The sequence below is a fragment of the Giraffa tippelskirchi genome, chromosome 3 (assembly GCF_054371585.1).
Source record: "Giraffa tippelskirchi isolate mGirTip1 chromosome 3, T2T-mGirTip1v1.2.pri, whole genome shotgun sequence".
NCBI classification, from domain to species: domain Eukaryota; kingdom Metazoa; phylum Chordata; class Mammalia; order Artiodactyla; family Giraffidae; genus Giraffa; species Giraffa tippelskirchi.
Window position 1 is genome coordinate 51,993,384 of NC_137277.1, and position 20,106 is coordinate 52,013,489.

The 20,106-nt window shown below is 38.3% G+C and overlaps 1 protein-coding gene across 1 annotated transcript; it reads left to right on the plus strand.

The window, feature by feature from the left end:
• The first annotated feature begins 8,748 nt into the window (after window positions 1-8,748).
• On the plus strand, window positions 8,749-19,522 carry RNFT1 (ring finger protein, transmembrane 1). Its single transcript, XM_081585071.1, has 9 exons — window positions 8,749-8,874; window positions 10,091-10,545; window positions 10,736-10,812; window positions 11,926-12,026; window positions 13,521-13,674; window positions 14,260-14,418; window positions 15,101-15,166; window positions 17,444-17,545; window positions 18,632-19,522. Exons 2-9 carry the CDS (start codon window positions 10,146-10,148, stop codon window positions 18,764-18,766), a joined length of 1,194 nt encoding a protein of 397 aa, XP_081441197.1. The 5' UTR covers window positions 8,749-8,874; window positions 10,091-10,145; the 3' UTR covers window positions 18,767-19,522.
• Window positions 19,523-20,106: the final 584 nt, after the last annotated feature.

Below are 20,106 nucleotides of genomic sequence, written 5' to 3' on the forward strand. Positions count from 1 at the left end.
TAACCACTCCCTCAGGCTTAACAATTTGCTAGAATGGCTCATAAAACTCATGAAAATATTTACTTATGGTGACCTGTTTTTTATAAAAGGTATTGGATACAGATCAAGAGTTACACAGTGTAAAGTCTACCAGGGTTCCATGTGTAGAAGCATCTGCCCCCATGAAGTTGGAACATACCCATCCCCTAGCATGCTGCTGCTAAGTCACTTCAGTCGTGTCCGACTCTGTGCAACCCCATAGACGGCAGCCCATCAGGCTCCTCTGTCCCCAGGATTCTCCAGGCAAGAACACTGGAGTGGGTTGCCATTTCCTTCTCCAGTGCATGAAAGGGAAAAGTGAAAGCGAAGCCGCTCAGTCGTGTCCGACTCCTAGCGACCCCATGGACTGCAGCCTACCCGGCTCCTCCATCCATGGGATTCTCCAGGCAAGAGTACTGGAGTGGGGTGCCATTGCCTTCTCCGAGCATGCAAATGTCACCAGTTAGAAGCTCTGTAAACTCCATAGTTTAGGGATTTTTATGGAAGCTTCATTATGTAGGCAGGATCAATCATTACCTCAGTCTCCATCCCCTCTCCCTTCTCCTGAAGATGGAGGGCAGGAATGAAAATTCCAAGCATTATATCATGGTTTGGTATTTCTGGTGACCAGCTCCCATCCTGAAGCTCTCCAGAAGCCCAAGAGTCAACTCATTAGAAATAAAGCAGCTCCTGTCACTCAGAATATTCCAGGGGGTTTAGGACCTCTATGTAAGATGTTCCTATCACCTCCACTGCTTAGGAAATTACAAGGGTTTTAGAAGCTTTGTGTTAGAAAGCAGGGGCAGAGACCAAATATATATTTCTTATTCACACAGCTATTATAAATTCCTAATTATTCTTGGAGACTTCAATACTTCTCTTAGCAATGGTTAGAACAGAAAATCAGCAAAAATTGAGAAGACCTGAACAACACTATCACCAACTTTGACCTAATAAAGCATTTACAGAACAGTCTACCCAAGAATAGCAAAATACTAATTCTTTTCAAGTGCACCTGGAGTATTCATCCAGACATATGATATGCTAGGTCATAATACAAATTTCAAAGAATTGAAATCATGAAGGGCATGCTCTCTGACTATATCAGAATTAAATTAGAAACCAATAATACATATCTGGAAAAGTCACAAATATTTGGAAATTAAACAACACCCTTCTAGAGAAACCATGGGTCAAAGAAGTCATAAGGAAATAAGAAAATATTTTGAACTGAGTTAAAATAAAAATATAACAAATCAAAATTCAGGTGATTCAGCCAAACTAGTGCTTGGAGGGAAATGTATAAAATCATACACTTAAATTGGAAAAAAATAAAGATCTCAAATGAATGATCTAAACTTTCACCTTTATAATCCAGATAAAAGAGAGCAAATTAAATCTAAAACAGAAGGATGAAAATAATAAAGACCATAAATCAATAACATTAAAACAGGAAAACAGAGAAAAGTAAATAAAACCAAAATAAATGAATTTGTTGAATTTATCAATAAAATCTATAAACTTCTACCTATACTGCCTCCCCCCTAAAAAAACAAAGAAGACACATTACCAAACTCAGGAATGAAAGCTAATATAATCACAGACACTACAAATATTTAAAAGATAATATACAAACAATTTTACACCAATTCATTCATAGGTACAAACTAGGAAAGCTCACTCAAGAAGCAACATATAACTTCAGGCTCTACTACAAAGCCACAGTCATCAAGACAGTATGGTACTGGCACAAAGATAGAAATATAGATCAATGGAACAAAATAGAAAGCCCAGAGATAAACCCACGCACATATGGACACCTTATCTTTGACAAAGGAGGCAAGAATATACAATGGAGAAAAGACAATCTCTTTAACAAGTGGTGCTGGGAAAACTGGTCAACCACTTGTAAAAGAATGAAACTAGAACACTTCCTAACACTATACACAAAAATAAACTCAAAATGGATTAAAGATCTAAACGTAAGACCAGAAACTATAAAACTCCTAGAGGAAAACATAGGCAAAACACTCTCCGACATAAATCACAGCAGGATCCTCCACGACCCACCTCCCAGAATATTGGAAATAAAAGCAAAAATAAACAAATGGGACCTAATTAAAATTAAAAGCTTTTGCACAACAAAGGAAACTATAAGCAAGGTGAAAAGACAGCCTTCAGAATGGGAGAAAATAATAGCAAATGAAGCAACAGACAATTAATCTCAAAAATATACAAGCAACTCCTGCAGCTGAATTCCAGAAAAATAAACGACCCAATCAAAAAATGGGCCAAAGAACTAAACAGACATTTCTCCAAAGAAGACATACAGATGGCTAACAAACACATGAAAAGATGCTCAACATCACTCATTATTAGAGAAATGCAAATCAAAACCACAATGAGGTATCATTTCACACCAGTCAGAATGGCTGCTATCCAAAAGTCTACAAGCAATAAATGCTGGAGAGGGTGTGCAGAAAAGGGAACCCTCTTACACTGTTGGTGGGAATGCAAACTAGTACAGCCACTATGGAGAACAGTGTGGAGATTCCTTAAAAAACTGGGAATAGAACTGCCATATGACCCAGCAATCCCACTGCTGGGCATATACACCAAGGAAACCAGAACTGAAAGAGACGCGTGTACCCCAATGTTCATCGCAGCACTGTTTACAATAGCCAGGACATGGAAGCAACCTAGATGTCCATCAGCAGACGAATGGATAAGGAAGCTGTGGTACATATACACATTGGAATATTACTCAGCCATTAAAAAAATACATTTGAATCGGTTCTACTGAGATGGATGAAACTGGAGCCCATTATACAGAGTGAAGTAAGCCAGAAAGAAAAACAACAATACAGTATACTAATGCATATATATGGAATTTGAAAGATGGTAACGATAACCCTATATGCGAGACAGAATAAGAGACACAGATGCATAGAACAATTTTATGGACTCTGAGGGAGAAGGTGAGGGTGGGACGTTCTGGGAGAATAGCATTGAAACATGTATATTATCATATGTGAAACAGAACACCATTCCTTGTTCGATGCATGAGACAAGGGCTCAGGGCCGGGGCAATGGGATGACCCAGAGGGATGGGATGGGGAGGGAGGTGGGTGGGGGGTCCAGGAAGGGGAACACATGTAAACCCATGGCTGATTCATGTCAATGTATGGCAGAAACTATTACAATATTGTAAAGTAGTTAGCCCCCAACTAAAATAAAAAATAAATAAATAAATAAATGCACAATGAAGGAAAAAAAAAAAAGAAGCAACATATAACGTGAACAATCCTATATCTATTAAAGAAATTAAATTTGTGGTTTAAAAATCCTTCTATAAAGAAAATTTTAGGCTGGCTGACTTCACTGGAAAATTGTACCAAATCATTGACTAAGAAATAATACTAATTCTATACAATCTTTTCTGAGAATAGAACAGGAGACATCTCCAAATCAGGCCAGCATGACCTCATTACCAAAGCCAGATAAAAACATCAGAAAAGCAGTATCTCCTATAAACATACATGCAAAAATACACCACAAAATATTAGCAAATGGAATGCAACATGTAAAGAAGAATAATAATACACTTCAACCTAGTGGGGTTTATCCTGAAAATGAAGGGTCTGGTTCAACATTTAAAAATTAGTTAAGGGAATTTCCTGGTGGTCCAGTGGTTAGAACTTGACATTTTCGTTGCCATGGCCGGGTTTAAGCCCTGGTCAGGGAACTAAGAGCCTGCAAGCCACGCAACAGAGCCAAAGAGAAAAAAATTAGTTGACATAATCTACCATATTAACAGACTAACGAAGAAAAACCAGATGATTTCTCAATAAAGGCGTGAAAGCATTTGACAAAATTCAGTATCTATTCAGGATAAAAATTCTTACTAAACTAGGAAAATAAGAACTCATCGAACCTGAAAAAATGGTATTAATATGTACAAAAGAAAAACCATAGATAACACAATAGTGAAAGATTGAATGTCTTCCTCCTAAAATCAAGAACAAAGTAAGGATGTCTACTCTAACCCTTCCTCAGTTCAGTTCAGTCACTCAGTAGTGTCCAATCCTTTGTGACCCCATGGACTGCAGCATGCCAGGCCTCCCTGTCCATTGCCAATTCCCACAGTTTACTCAAACTCACGTCCATCGAGTCGGTGATGCCATCCAACCATCTTATCCTCTGTTGTCCCATTCTCCTACTGCCTTCAATCTTTCCCAGCATCAAGGTCTTTTCCAATGAGTCAGTTCTTTGCATCAGGTGGCCAAAGTATTGGAGTTCCAGCTTCAGCATCAGTCCTTCCAATGAATATTGCAATGAATATTCATGAACCCTTCCTATTCAATATGTGATGGAAGTTACAGCAAAAATGATAAAGACACAGACTGAAAAGAAAGAGGTTGTCTCTATTTGTAGACAATACTGTCTAAAATACCAAGGAAAAGAGCTCCAAAAACTAATAAATGAGAATGAGTAATGTTATTCATAGCTACAGCTTTTACTCCAAATTTTCTATCTCCAGATCTTTATATTCAACTGCCAACTGGATATCTTCACCTGTATGCCCTATGGACTCCTAAGATTGAGTATTTCCAAAGCTGAAGGTATTGTTATACTGTCCAAACTTGGGTCTTTTATAATAAAAAATGCATTTCCTATTCTTTTTAGTAATATGATCTATGACTCACTCTAATATTTATACTTGTTCTCATATTTGTAGCATTCCAATTGATTTATCCATCCACCCAAACTACAAAATGGGGATTCATCTTACACTTCTTTCCCACTTCACATCTACTTGGTCACTTAGGGTGTCAGTTAACTTTTATTATGAAACAAACTACTCTGAATCTGGAGGCTTGAAGCAAAATGTTCATTATTTCCTGTGATTCCGTAGGTTGATTGGCTGATTATTCTGTTCTGAATCATCTTAGTTGGAGTTAGATGGTCTAGGATGGTCTCACACATGTGTCTGGGGCCACAACTGAGGAGGCCAAGATGGTTGAGACACCTGTGGACTCTCTTCAAGTGGTCCTTCATCTTCTAGGAGGCTAACCCTAATTTGATTACATGGTGGTAGAAAAGTTGCCAGCAATAAGAGGGCAAGTCCCAACATGCAAATGTTTTGCAAGCCTCTGCTAAATTACAATTGTTTTCATCCCAGTATCCCAGTAGCCAGAGTAAGTTGCATGAGTTAGCCTGGAAAAAGAATACCCAAGGATATGGGTGCTGGTAGGTATGGAAAACTAGCTCGAGAAGGTAAGTGTAACTCTCTACCACCCTTAATCCAATTGATTCTATCTCCTTATCTCTCCATACTCATTCTTCCTCTAGAATCCCACTTCACTGAGAAGTTCAAGACCTGTTCATGTCCTACTCTACTACTTGTAACAGTCTCCGAGTTGAGCTTGCATTTCTGTAAGTTATTGGCATGGGAATTTCCTGGAAAAATACAAATCTGGCCACATAACTCTGCTGCTTGAAACTTAATAGCTTCTCTTTGGCCATGTGAATAAACTATAAAATAAATTCCTAAATGAGACCCACAAAATCTTTCATTTTCTAGCCCCTAGTTACTCTTACCTCCAGTACTCTTGCCTGGAAAATCCCATGGATGGAGGAGCCTGGTAGGCTGCAGTCCATGGGGTCGCTAAGAGTCGGACATGACTGAGCGACTTCACTTTCACTTTTCCCTTTCATGCACTGGAGAAGGAAATGGCAACCCACTCCAGTATTCTTGCCTGGAGAATCCCAGGGACGGCGGAGCCTGGTGGCTGCCGTCTATGGGGTCGCACAGAGTCGGACACGACTGAAGCGACTTAGCAGCAGCAGCAGCAGCAGCAGTTACTCTTACTCTTCCCTTAAATGCACCCTACTCTTTCAGAAACAAAAAACTAAGTCCCTTAATTCCTGTGCAATTACAATACCATGACTTTACACATATTGCTTTCATCTGAAATGTCCTATTACTACTTATGTCCTGGTAAACTTCAATTTAATCTTCAATATGCAACTTTTTTGTCTTTGGCCACACAATGCGGCATATGGGATCTTAGTTCCCTGACCAGGGGATGAATCCATGGCCCCTGCGATGGAAGCACAGAGTCTTAAACACTATATTGCCGGGAAAGTCCAATGTTCATCTTAAATATCACAGCTTTAATAAGGCATTTCTTGCTGGGCAAAGTTAAATGCTCCCACTTCTTGCATCCACTGTACCTCACACAACCTTCAATTATAGTGTTTATTCCAATACACTATAATTACTTGCTTGGAGACCTGTCTAACCACATATTTCATTGTGGGATGGGGATTATGTCTTTTTTAATGTCTAGATCTCCAACAATCTACTATAATTCTTGAAGTGAAGTGAAGTGAAGTGAAGTGAAGTGAAGTCGCTCAGTCGTGTCCAACTCTTCGCGACCCCATGGACCATAGCTTACCAGGATCCTCCATCCATGGGATTTTCCAGGTAAGAGTACTGGAGTGGGTTGCCATTTCCTTCTCCAGGGGTAGGAATGATATAATATACACATAAATAAGTTTCCTTAAAAAATTCATTATAACCCAGAACTTGGCTTCAGCCTTTGCTACAGATCTAATTCTTGTGTCCCCCACAAAATTCCTATGTTGAAACCTTATCCACAATGTGATAGTATAAAGAGGTGGCAGTAGATAATTAGGGCATTAAGAAAGGGCCCTCATAAAGGTGATTAGTGACCTTATAAAGGAGTTTCCAAAGCTCCACCACCTTCCTACCATGTGAGGACACAGCCAGAGACAAAACTATCTATAATCCAGGAAGCAGGAACTCACCAGACACCAAATCTGCTGACACCTTGATCTTGAATTTCCCAGCCTCTTGAGCTGTGAGAAATAAATTTGTTGTTTATAAGCCATCCAGGCTATATTCTTACTGCAGCCCAAACAGACTAAGACTTTCTGACAAAGGAACCTAATTTGTTATGAAGACTTTGTGACGTTCATGGAGCCATATATCAAAAAACAAACAGAAAACAAAAACCAAAACAAACAAACAAAAATATCTTGCAATATCTTAATTGACAATGGGAAGCAGATCTGACACTTGTTGTGGGAGGAGGGGGAATGCCTTTTTAACCAAAAGAAATGGTTTGGTAATAAAAATAATCTGATTTAAGTACATCCTCAAAGTGGTTAATTCAGGTTAAATAGTGAGTTCAGCTGTACTCTGATACACGAGAAAATAAGGTGCACACAATTTCATGATCAAGGAGCCTCAAAATTCACACACCATCAAACTAACTTGGGCAAAGTCGTTGTGTAAGGGTGTGTGTGTTAGTGGTTCAGTCGTGTCAGACTCTCCGCCACCCCATGGACTGTAGCCCACCAGGCTCCTCTGTCCATGGGATTTCCCAGGCAAGAATTCTGGAGTGGGTGGCCATTCCCTTCTCCAGGGAATCTTTCCCCACCCAGGAATCCAACCTCGGTCTCTTCCACTGCAAGCAGATTCTTTATCCTTTGAGCCATGCTGTGAATGGTTTTAAATCAGAGACCCCACTTAAATCGAGGCCAAATTTTTTTAAAAAGTATCACTTTTTTCACTATATTTTCAATTCATGACACGTGCGTGTATGTATGAAATTTACCCTCTAGTGAGGAAAGACTCGGAGAAGGCAATGGCAACCCACTCCAGTATTCTTGCCTGGAAAATCCCAGGGACGGGGGAGCCCGGTGGGCTGCCGTCTATGGGGTCGCACAGAGTAGGACACGACTGAAACGACATAGCAGTAGCAGCAGCAGCAGCAGAGGAAAGACTGAACAGCTCACCAGTGGCATGTAATATTTAATTTCAAGATCTATAGAAAGACCACCACGATTTAATTGATGTCAACTTCTAGAAATTAAAGGTAAAAAACTTAAGGTTCAAAGTAGAAAGGCTATTGGTAGTTGTCGCGAATGGGGCAGATTCATGCAATACAATTAAATATCATTTAGAATATATTTTGGCTCGGGAATAAGAGGCAAGGTTTTTTTGTTTCTTTCGTTTAGTTTTCCTTAATAAATCTTTTATTTTATAACAGTTTTAGGTTAACAATTACCGCGAAGATAGTACAGCGTTCCCTACACCCCACAGGGTTTTTAAACTCTTAACTTCTATTGATGCTTACACCACCCCTTCTCTCCCAAACCATCCCCCACTTCTCTCTGCTCCTGATCTCCTCAGGTTTTGCCAGGGCCTCGTTCTCACAGAGCAACTTTACGAATGTAACACATACCCAGTTCAGTTACAACTTCACCGCCCGGCCACAAGTGGGTCAGCTGAGGTGGCCGACACCAGAACGCTCCCGCCCCGTCCCGCCCTCTCAGAGGCGCGCCGACCCTCGCCGACGTGGCTCTTCCACCTCACACGTCGCCGGACGCGAGCCAAGCGTGACCAAAGGGCAGAGCAGCCTCCAGACGCAGGGCGAGCCGGGGCGGGAGCAGGTCCGCCCCCAACTGCGGGCTCCTCCCTCTAAGGGCAGGTTCTGGAGGCCCCAAACAGACGCACGTACGCTTATTGTTTAACGCCGACGCCGGCGGTCGGTTCTCCGCCGCACGCCCCTCTTCACAGCCCACACCCACCGGCGGCCTCCGCCCCGCCCCGCCGTCGCAGCCCGGCCCTCGGGGCGTCGCGCGGGGGCGGGGCGCGCGCACGTGAGGACGTCCGGGAGCGCGCGCGCCGCCGCCGCCGAGCTGGCCCCGGGTTGCTGGCGACGGGGTCTGAAGGTGATGGCTGTGACTGAAGGCCTCGAGACGGCGTTCCCCGCTGTTCCTGCCGTCGCTGCCCGGGCCTCGGTCCGCTCATCGTCATGAGAGGTCAGGCCTGGGGGAAGCGGGCGAAGGAGGCGAGGGGCCGCGGCGAAATGGGCTCTGGGGAGAATAACAGAGGCACTCGAAGCTCGAATGTGGGTGGAAAAATCTGTCCTGGAGATTCCGGAAGAGCCGTTTGCTTTTGACTTTTCTTTCCTTTCTCTCTTCGTGCTTGAAGGGAAGTGGGAGGGTTCTCGGGTTTTATTTATGGAAAAAGACGCTGAAACTGAGCCATCCGGCGTCGGTGTCTCCAGAGATTGGAGGAGATAAGTGCAAGTCGTGGCGTTGGAGCATCGGTGAAAGCCTTTGGTGGAGAGCACTAAAAACCAAACCGCGCAACAGTCAGTGAAAAAAAAAAAATTTCAGACCTAGAAATGAAATAGAATGACATGGAACTTGCCCTGACGCTAACCCCAGCTTCTACGGAAACGGCAGAAAGGCTCTGCTTTTCGTCAGCTGGATTCTGACGGCCACCCACACTCGTCGTTTAGGGATCTTTGGATCCCGGTGTTCTCTTTCCGGACTTCACGCCCCTCCAGAGTCGCATTTTAATGTGCAGACTACGTAATTATACCTATTCAGGACAGTCATTTAGCAGTTACACAGTGATTCCCAAAGTCGTCTTATTTTAAAGATATTTTTGAGGGGGGCAGGGAAGGGTACTATTTCTTGGTGTTAATTATTATTGGAAACTTTTCATATTAACTTCGGGAAAGCTGTTTCAGCATAAAAAGAAATGTGTAGGTCACCGAAATGAAATATTTATTATTAGTTACGCATGATATTGCTTAATAAGGAGTTAAGATTTGATGTTTTCTTCCTAGCCTTTGTAGGCATAAAAAGATTCACTCTTCTAGTTGACCGGAGTAAATCTACTGCGTGTTCTAGTTAGAATGAGTACAATTAGTACTATTAACATCTGCTGGGCACCCATACTTGGAGTATTTTGCCAATTCCTTCTGTCAGAAAGCTCGAGGCATTGGAAGCGCAACTTTTTTGCAGCAGATGTTCGTTCTCTGAAAGATAGTTTGCACAGGGCAGTAGAGCCTTCGTGTCAGTGGGGAGGAAGGAGGAGTCTAGTGACGAGTGCTAGATAACCTGAAAATAACTCATCTGCTGTGATTACCAGCCTCTCCTTTAGCGAATAAACAATTCCTAGTGAGCCACATATTGCCTGTACTTAACTGTTCACTTAGAATAGTTTCTGCTTTTTGATTTTTAGGAGACAAAGCCCTGAAGCAAAGAAATCTGTATCGCAGAACAAGTATTCAAGGGCCATGCAAGCCAACTGTAGCCAACTGCACAGCCCTTCAGGAGCTGCAGGCAGTGAGGATGCCTCAGCCTCCCAGTGTGTTCAAACAAGACTGACAGGAGAAGCTTCCTGTCTTTATTCTGGAGATGTTCATATCCAGATAAGCTCCCTACCTAAAGAATGTGCTGAAAATCCAAGCTCCAGAAATACAAGGTCAGGTGTCCACAGCTGTACCCATGGATGTGTACATAGTCGCTTACGGAGTCACTCCCACAGTGAAGCCAGGCAACCTGATAGCGACATGGAGTATGGAGATCATGGTAGCAGCTCCTTCTCAGAATTCCGGTATCTCTTCAAGTGGTTGCAGAAGAGTCTTCCATATATTTTGATTCTGGGTGTCAAACTTGTTATGCAGCATATAACAGGTAGGGTATGATAAAGCACTGAGTTGTTTCATTGCTATATTCAGCTAACTCTCCATCTATTGGTAATCTACTTCATTTATTTCAGTTTCTTATTTTCTGTTAGCTTTTAAAATTGTATATGCTTCCTTTAAAATCATTGTGTTAGCTCTTTTTTTTTAATTTCAATTAACTGGACCTTATTTTCTAACAGGAATTTCTCTTGGAATTGGGCTGCTTACAACTTTTATATATGCAAACAAAAGCATTGTAAATCAGGTTTTTCTAAGAGTAAGTATAATCAGCAACTAAAAAATCATTAAATGTTTTTCCCTGTAGAATTATATGCTCATTTTTTAGAGAAATAGGAATTAAGATAGTTTATTTGATAAATTTAAATAGGTATAATGTAACATCGATAATATATTAAATGTTGTTATGTAAATGACCTGGGATAAATGATTTGTCCTAATACTGAATTGTCTCACTGTATTTTCTTTGTATGTTGGGTTCCTGATAAATAAAAACTAGACAGAAGAATTAAAACCTAGACAGATCACCATATGGTCTGATTTGTCAAGTGCCTTCATGTTTTTAAGTTAATTTGACTATACTAAGTAATATGACCATTATTTAAAACTTCAGCTGTTGTACTCTAAGATTTAAAATACTTAAAGTGTACGTTGAACAAATGGGTATTGAATTATTTCTTATTTAAAGAAAACTAAACCCGGGAAATTTTTTCTTAATAATTGTCAAAGTCCTATTCATGTAAATTATTGGGAAAACAGGATTAGTTTATAAAATTTCACCTTCAAGCAGCTTTAAAGGGTTTTATCTGTGTAAAGAATCATTTATTTTGACCTGAAAATTTGTAGTTACAACCTATCAAACCATAAAAGTTTAATTTAGGGTTTAAAATTAGTAAAACTTTTAATTAGTAATTAAAACTTAATTATAAAATAGATTAAAAATAAATTATTCTTACTGAATTGAATGTGAATTTTTAAAATTATAAACCCTGATAACTTAATGCATTTTCTAAACTCCTGTTGTGTTATGAAGACAAATATAGGGAGCTGCAGAAGTAAAGTTTTCATTTAGGTGGGTTCTTTATGTCAGTTTGTAGAAGATTTGGCTTTGAAACATAGGTAATGTTGTTACACGATGAGGAAACTTGTATTTTAAAAATCTGTTTAAATTTGTGTTGTTTTGTTCATTAAAGCTATATAAAATAGAATGATGATACGTACAATTTAACAAATACTCTAGTTTTATTAAGATAAATTAATCTATTAAAACATTTTAAGTTAATAAATTAGTCATTAAAGTAAAATAGTTAAATGATATTTAAAATTCTGGCATAATTCAAAGTAATGAATTATAAAATTATTTATTTTTCAGGAAAGGTGCTCAAAGATTCAGTGTGCTTGGTTACTGGTATTCTTAGCAGGATCTTCTGTTCTTTTATATTACACCTTTCATTCTCAGTCACTTTATTACAGGTAATTCGAGGCCCGAGTGCACAATCACATTTTTTTTAATATAATCATATATTCCATAGCACTTTACATATATTTTACTTGCACATACTTACTGTTGGAGTTCAATATTTATGTATTTGTCTAGTTCCAGGGTAGTGAGCTTAAAGTGTTTCATGTTTTATACCCAGTGCCTTGCCTCATAGCAAGTGCTCAATAAATAATTTTTGATACTAAAATTTTTACTTATATAATCAATAGTTACTAAATACCATTAGATTGTGGTTGGTGACCTTTTTTATTTTTGACAAATAAAAATTGTATTTATTTAAAATATACAACGTTTTGATATATGTATACATTGCGAAATGATTACCGCAATCAAGTTAATATATGCATCACCTCCCTTAGTTACCTACTTGTGTGTATATGTGATGAGAACACTTGAAAACTTGCTAAAGAACAGTAGTTGATAAGTTTCCATGTCAGATGGAAGTGTTCTGAATTTTCAGCTTTAATCAGATAAACTAGAAATCTGGGTTTCAGTGGTGTTGGAGAGATGTGGACAAGTCTGGGATATAGTTTGTAGGTGTAGCTGATACCACTCAGATTTGATTGGGTGCGTGGGTGAGGGGAAGAATCAAGGGTGATGCCTGGGTTTTTTAGTCTAAGCAACTGGCTGGATGGTGGTGCCATTTACTGGGCTAGGAAAGACTGGGGAAGGAAGTGGTTTTGAAGGAAAATCAGTAATTTTGTTTTGAACATGTTAAGTTTGAGAGGCCACGTAGAACTGTTAAAATGATTATAGTTATTTGTCATAAGCTCAGAGTAGAGGTTAGAGCTGTAAATTTTGGTGTTATCAGCACATGGTGGATATTTTAAAAACATGGAACTTGACAAAATGAACCAGGGAAAGAAAGTATAGACAGAGAAGAGGGCCTAGGACTGGACAATGTCCACAGTTAGCCAGAGGAGTAGCAGCAAAGGAGACTTAAGAAGCAATCATTAAGAACAACTAGGACATATGAAGGCAACTAGAAGAGAGTGGTGTCAGAAGTCTAGGCAGAAAATATTTCAAGGAGGGAAGGGGGAAAAAGTGACCTTCAAATATAGCAAGAGGGAGGGAGTTGATGATCTTGACAGAAGCAGTTCACTGGAAAGGAGGGATGAGAATCCTGACTGGAGTTGGTTAAGGAGAGAATGGCAGATATCTATTTGTGAATTTTTTAGATTACAGGCTAGAGGATGCCAATCTGACAAGTTAAGGAGACTCTTCGTTTTCTTTAAGGAGGAAAGGTTTGAAATTGAAACATTTAAAAAGTCTCTTTAAAATAACTCATAATCTGTTTACATAAACTCTAGCATCTTGTCAAACTCATATTTTTTACACATTATTTGGTAGCAAATTTAGAACCCCTGTCAGCACTTTTATCTTTTTATGTTGCTTTTAGTAAGTTTTGATGTTTTTATCTTTTTATGTTGCTTTTAGTAAGTTTTGTGTTTTTCTTCTCTTGGTAGCTTAATTTTTTTAAATCCTACTTTGGACTATTCAAGCTTCTGGGAAGTACTTTGGGTTGTTGGAATTACAGACTTCATTCTGAAATTCCTCTTCATGGGCTTAAAATGCCTTATTTTATTGGTGCCTTCTTTCATCATGCCTTTTAAATCCAAGGTAAGAATCTAATATGTTTTATTGGAAAGATGTTAGCAAACCATATCAGTGCTATTTAGTCTTAAATGATTCCTTTTATAATTTTCCAGTTTGCTTAATAACATAATTATTATATTATCTCAGACCTGTTGAAACAAAATATCTATTCCAATAAAATCGATTATACTTGCTTTGGAATGATCTAAAAATCAGTCCCCACATCATATATGGGAAAATATTTACATTTATACTTCTGTTTTCCTCCAGGGCATTATTAATTGATAATTGATAACTGACTACATGCACTTATTTGGTGTTTTTTCATATTCAGTTAAAACTTTAAATTTTTGTAGTCAGCAAGATATTTTATTGTATGTAAAACATTTTCACTGTCACTCTCTAGAAATTTCTGAAAACAAACCAGTGACTGTAACATCCAGGAACCAAGTTGAGGTTGTCAGTCATAACCATTATCATTATGAATACTAATTTTATAGTTGTGTTATTGTGCCATATACTCATGATGTTCTCAGTCCAATATGGAGTATTTGTGCTGTGTATATAAGTAGCTTTGTTGGCTCTGTTTTCTTTTTTCTTCCTTTTTAGGGTTATTGGTATATGCTTTTAGAAGAATTATGTCAGTATTACCGAACTTTTGTTCCCATACCAGTTTGGTTTCGTTACCTTATAAGCTATGGGGAGTTTGGTAATGTAACTAGATGGAGTCTTGGGATATTGCTGGCTTTACTCTACCTCATACTAAAAGTAGGTAACATAATAAATTTTGTCATTTATAGTGATTCATGTAATAATGTTTATAGGTTTTAGCTATAACTGATTTTGTCTTTAACTGTTTTATAGTTTATCTTCATATCACTAGTTTGAAATAAATGGCAGATTCTATACTTAGAAATGGAAAAGAAAATAGGTATCTTTATCTTAATCCAGTGGTTCTCAGATTTTATTGGGGGAGTGGACCTCCATGTAGCATGGAGTATCTAAGGGAGAGAACGAGTTAGAAGAGAACATACCCACCCTTATCAGTAGCATCTATCAGGTACATAATTCTCAAACTAGTGCAGTATCTTGTCCTGTCCCCTCTGTGCCTGTCCCCTCAACTTAGTCACTTTATGAAACTTTAAATATGTTAAGGACATGTGAACCAGGTAAAATTGCCTTGCCTTTGATTTAGTTACGTATATATTTGTCTTGACCAGATTGTAACTCTAGGCATTCAGATGTACTTCATTTTGGTTATGAGTTGGCTGAAATTGATAAGTTGAGTAAAATATCCCATAATTGGACTTTAAGTATATTTAGAATGAAATGATTAGTTGTGATATGCAATGAGCATTGTTAATAGCGGTATTTGATATTAGCATTGATCTCTAAGTTTAACAGAGATGGCTCTTTGAATTAACGAATTAGGATTTATTTTCCCTTTCAGCTTCTGGACTTTTTTGGACACCTTAGAACTTTCAGACGAGTTTTGCGAATATTTGTTACACGACCAGTAAGTATTTTTTATCATAGGAAACTTTTTACCTTTCTTCATTATAAAATTGTTTTAGTTTGGCACTTTTACAAATGCAGACTTACATTACATGATTGTTTAGAAATACTTCTAGTACTTTGGCACTTGGTGTTATGATGATAAAGAGGTTTTATTTCTGTGACCCATTTCTTAACTTGTGCATTGACAACACCAGATGGTTGATGAAGTAATTATGTATTTGAGTGTGCCTCTTGCCCTTTCAAATCGCCTGACATTTTTAACGCGTTTATAAACATTCCCTCAAAAATCATATAAACTTTTGTTCCTCTTTTAATCCACAATTAGTGGCTTTGTGTGTTTTCATTAACTCCTATTCAGCTTCTGTGAAAGTGCTTATAATTTATTGTGTATATGAAGAAAGCTTACTACCAAAAATCATGTCCCTTGGAATTTTCTTACTGGAAAAATTTCCCCAATACTGAATTCCATATGCACAAATAAGTTCTTGACAGTATCAATAAACTTAACAGTAATAAAATTTTAAATAGAGATTCCATTGTCAGTTATAACTTTATTATACATCAGTGATTCTACTGTTGTAACAAACTGCAGAGAAAGGGTGTCTGTCATAGCTCAAATGATAATGGCTCATTTGCTATTTATTAGCCTCAGAGGTTCTCAATATATAAGTGTGATCACCATATTTCAGGGTTTGATTCTCAGTTATACAGTCCATTAGGTACTTCAACAATTAAGTGGTCAGGACTCAGGAGACTCTGACTTACAAGAAGGCCAATCTAATAATGTGTGTTTAAAAAAACAACAACAGGATTTTACCAACAAAGTGGACTAAACTAACTGGCCAGGGCACCCTTTCCCTAAGATAGTGACAAGTTTCACTGCATCCTAGTCCGACTTCTTTCCTTAAAAAGATACAATAAAATCCAGACTTTAGCTTTTTAATTTAGCTATTGAGTATATAATCAATTGATTATGTTTGTACTAGGCTTCTGCTGTAGCAGTTAATGTAATAGAGCTTGAGCTGAAATGCCTTTGGTATTCTTTCTCCATGAAGCATAAAGAGACTATCACAGTCATCAACACTGTTTTATTCTTGAGATTCTCATGTTCCTTAATGTTGCCCTGGAAATGGCAATCATCATCAGGATGTTTTCACCTAAGGGAGTCTGCATTGTGCCAGACAAGAGTGCTATTTTAAAAGCTTACAGCATACACATGTGCAGTGTACTCTGCTAAATGACATTTACTGAAGGGAAATTGGCATCAAGATCATCCATCAGTATCTTATTTCTAGAATCTTTAACATCACTGATCTCAAAAAATTTTAGTTTTCAATTTGTATCCTTTGAGTTTTGATTTTGTTAACCTTCGAAAGTAAGTTTAGATCATAGCCTCAGGTTGCTAAGTCATGTCATGCTTTTGGTCTCATGACTATGACTGAAACGTGGGTGTTCCTCAGCTACCTTTTCCACATCATTTCTACAGAAAGATATCTCATTTATAACATTTTGTCATACCCAGTTAATGACTAAATTCTACTGAATTTGTAGGGAAGTTATAAGATCTTAACAAGATCAGAAACTTTTTTTTAGGACTTTAGAAAAGGAAATTCAAAGATTTGTGTTGCATTTTGACAGTAGAGCGCTACCCAAGTGACGTTTTGCAATTATAGTTCTTTTTGTGAAATTTTACCATTCTTTGCTAGTACTAAATGCTGGTTTTTGTGATAAAGATGATAATTAAAATTATTTTTAGATTTAGTGGCAGGACACTGTTCAGTGGTCCCCAAACCTTCTTCATATTGAACTCATGGAAAGCTTTCAAAAATTAGATTTCTGGGTTACCTTCTGGTATTTCTGCACCTATTGAATCAATCTCCAGTGTGGAGCACAGAAATCTAAAGCAGTCTACATGAGTTACATTCAGCCAACCAAGCTCTGAATTGACTTGAAACCAGTGTCATAGTAAGTGGACTCAATTTGGCAATACTGGGTCAAATAGTACATAAATATAGATTGCATAATGCTTAGTGAAACCATTTGAATTTGAAGCACTATCATTATTTGGGAATCTGATGAATCTAACAATCTTCCAAGATTGTTATGTATAATGTAATGAGTTCACCTTGATGCAGACATGATTCTGCATACATAGATCAGCTTTGAAATGTTTATATCCTTTGGGAAAGTTTTCAAATGCCTGGTTCCTTGGAGATTTGAGAAATACAGTATCACCTATGTATTTAAGGACCAGAACCTTCTTATCTTTATATAGAGTTACGGAGTCCCTGCCAGCAAGAGACAGTGTTCAGACGTGGATGATATTTGTTCAGTATGTCAAGCTGAATTTCAAAAGCCAATTCTTCTCATCTGTCAGGTAACTATTTTTAAGCAACCTTAATACAGCACTTCTCTGCACTTACAAAAGTCACATTTATGTTAATTTTCAGGAAAAAAAATATGTATATTGTTTAGCAGAAAGTAGCATTCAGGGCCGGAGAAGGCAATGGCACCCCACTCCAGTACTCTTGCCTGGAAAATCCCGTGGATGGAGGAGCCTGGTGGGCTACATACAGTCCATGGGGTCGCTAAGAGTCGGACACGACTGAGCGACTTCACTTTCACTTTTCCCTTTCATGCACTGGAGAAGGAAATGGCAACCCACTCCAGTATTCTTGCCTGGAGAATCCCAGGGACAGCGGAGCCTGGTGGGCTGCCGTCTATGGGGTCACACAGAGTCGGACACGACTGAAGCGACTTAGCAGCAGCAGCATTCAGGGCACATACTATGAATTTCTTATTTGTGATTGGGGGTTTGGCAGGTTAGCTAAGTTTTGTCCCTTATGTTCTCATGATTTTTATGTAGAAGAGTATATGAAGGTATCGCAGACAGGATACCAAAGTGACTGGAAAACAGATTATTTTTAATAATGGAATACTAGTCGTTAAGAATACCAGCATGTTATTGGGTTGTATAAGGCGATTTCCTATTATTTTATTCCTGTAACTCTCAAAGACTGTATTAAGCTGTTAGTCATTATGTTGTTGTCATTTTGTTGCAAAGTTGTGTCTGAGTCTTTTGCAACCCCATGGACTGTAGCCAGCCAGGCTCCTCTGCCTGTGGGATTTCCCAGGCAAGACAGGTGTGAGCTGCTCTTTCTTCTCCAGAGGATCTTCCCAGTGAGGGATTGAGCCCTCATCTCCTGCGTTGGCAGGCAGATTCTTTACCAGGGAAGCCCCTTTTAAAGTCATCACTTAAACATAACTTTGTATTTTATTAAAAGTGGTTAAGTGGATAGGACAAGTCAGAATACTTGTCTCTGCCACTAACACTGCTCTTTGTGTTCTTGAATGTTATACTTTATTGTCTCACTTGTAAAATGAAGACTGTTTTTCTGCAATGTGATGAATTTCAAGTTAAAATGTTACCAACTATAAAATCTAGTTCTTAATTCCCTTACAGCATATATTTTGTGAAGAGTGCATTACCTTATGGTTTAACAGAGAGAAAACATGTCCGCTGTGCAGAACTGTGATTTCAGACCATATAAACAAATGGAAAGATGGAGCCACTTCGTCACACCTTCAAATATATTAAGTTTTCAACTTAATATTAAGGCCACAAAACACTAATTTTATTTGGCTACAGTGACTACTGGTAAAGACATTAGAATGGATTTTCAGGGCTGGAAGTTAAGGAAAATGTTCCCAAATGGTTTGAGTATTATAGTTAAGACTTAAGTGTGTAGTCCAGTTTATCAAAATATTAAATGAAAGATCCTATATTATATAAGTAATGTTCAACCTAATGCATATGCAACATGTATTCTATCCTTATTTGACCTATGATGGCAGTGTTAAATTGTAAATGTGTTTTCTTGTTAATGTTACCAAAATGACAATTGGGTAATACAACTAGTGGTTTTAGAGGAATTCAGGTATTCTTTCCAGACACTGTTTTCAGAATAAAGAGTATTTTCATAATATTTTAAGATACACATTACCTGAAAGTAAAATTTTCTTTAGCCTTGACTTTTATAATTCCCATTCTAAAAGTCCTAAATTTTTCCCTAAAATTTGTATTTTTAAATGAAAGCTATAAATGCTATATTTTGCCTGTACAATCAGAATTTTCTAAGGGAGACTAATTTACTGAGGATGCAATATTTTAGTATTGTGTTATTCTCTGTAGTATGATTAGCAGTCACTGAGAATGAAGGATAAATTCCTTTTCTTTGTGGACATAAAATACATACAATCCTGCCCTCAGCTTTAATGTTCATGATTTTGCTTTTTGTATAGTGCCATGGACTTTCTAGAATTAACTATTAAAATAATTCACATGGATTACATACACCTGGCTTCAGTGATGATTTGAATAGTGTGATAAACAAGACCAACTCAGACTCTTAGAATTCCCCAGGTCTTCCCTGATGGTCCAGTGGTTAAGACTCTGCATTTCCAATGCAGGTGGTGTCGGTTCAAGTCCTGGTCAGGGAACTAAGGTCCTGCATGCCACCTGGCCCAAAAAGTTTTGTTAAGAACTCCCCTTATAACTAGCTTCTTCGAGAAGAGTTTTGGAACCTCATGCTTGAATCATCATTACTTGGGAGAGTAAAGCTTGTACACAGGCTAAGAAAACTTTGGAGAGTGGTTTATTTGCCTGCAGGTATTATTTGTGCAGGGTGGTGCAAAGGGAAAGAGGCACTTCCTCTCTTCCCTTGAAACCTCATGAGGGAATCAAGATCTGTAACAAGTCTGAAGGACTGGTTATTATCTACATGTTGGCGTGAGACCTCTGCTTATTTTCTCGTTTACCATCTACCAGTTTGCACACAAGAAAAAAGACAGTGGTGAAAAGGAGAAGTTAGGGGGTAGAGGCAGAAATTTTCAACAGATTTACAACGTTGGTAAGACAAAGACCACCAACATGGATTA

Excerpts from the sequence above, each read along its gene's own strand:
- RNFT1 (XM_081585071.1), top strand. The coding sequence starts at position 10,146 with ATGCAAGCCAACTGTAGCCAACTGCACAGCCCTTCAGGAGCTGCAGGC. Across the intron at positions 10,813-11,925 it reads TAAATCAGGTTTTTCTAAGA|GAAAGGTGCTCAAAGATTCA; the intron begins GTAAGTATAATC and ends TTTATTTTTCAG. Across the intron at positions 15,167-17,443 it reads GAATATTTGTTACACGACCA|AGTTACGGAGTCCCTGCCAG; the intron begins GTAAGTATTTTT and ends ATCTTTATATAG.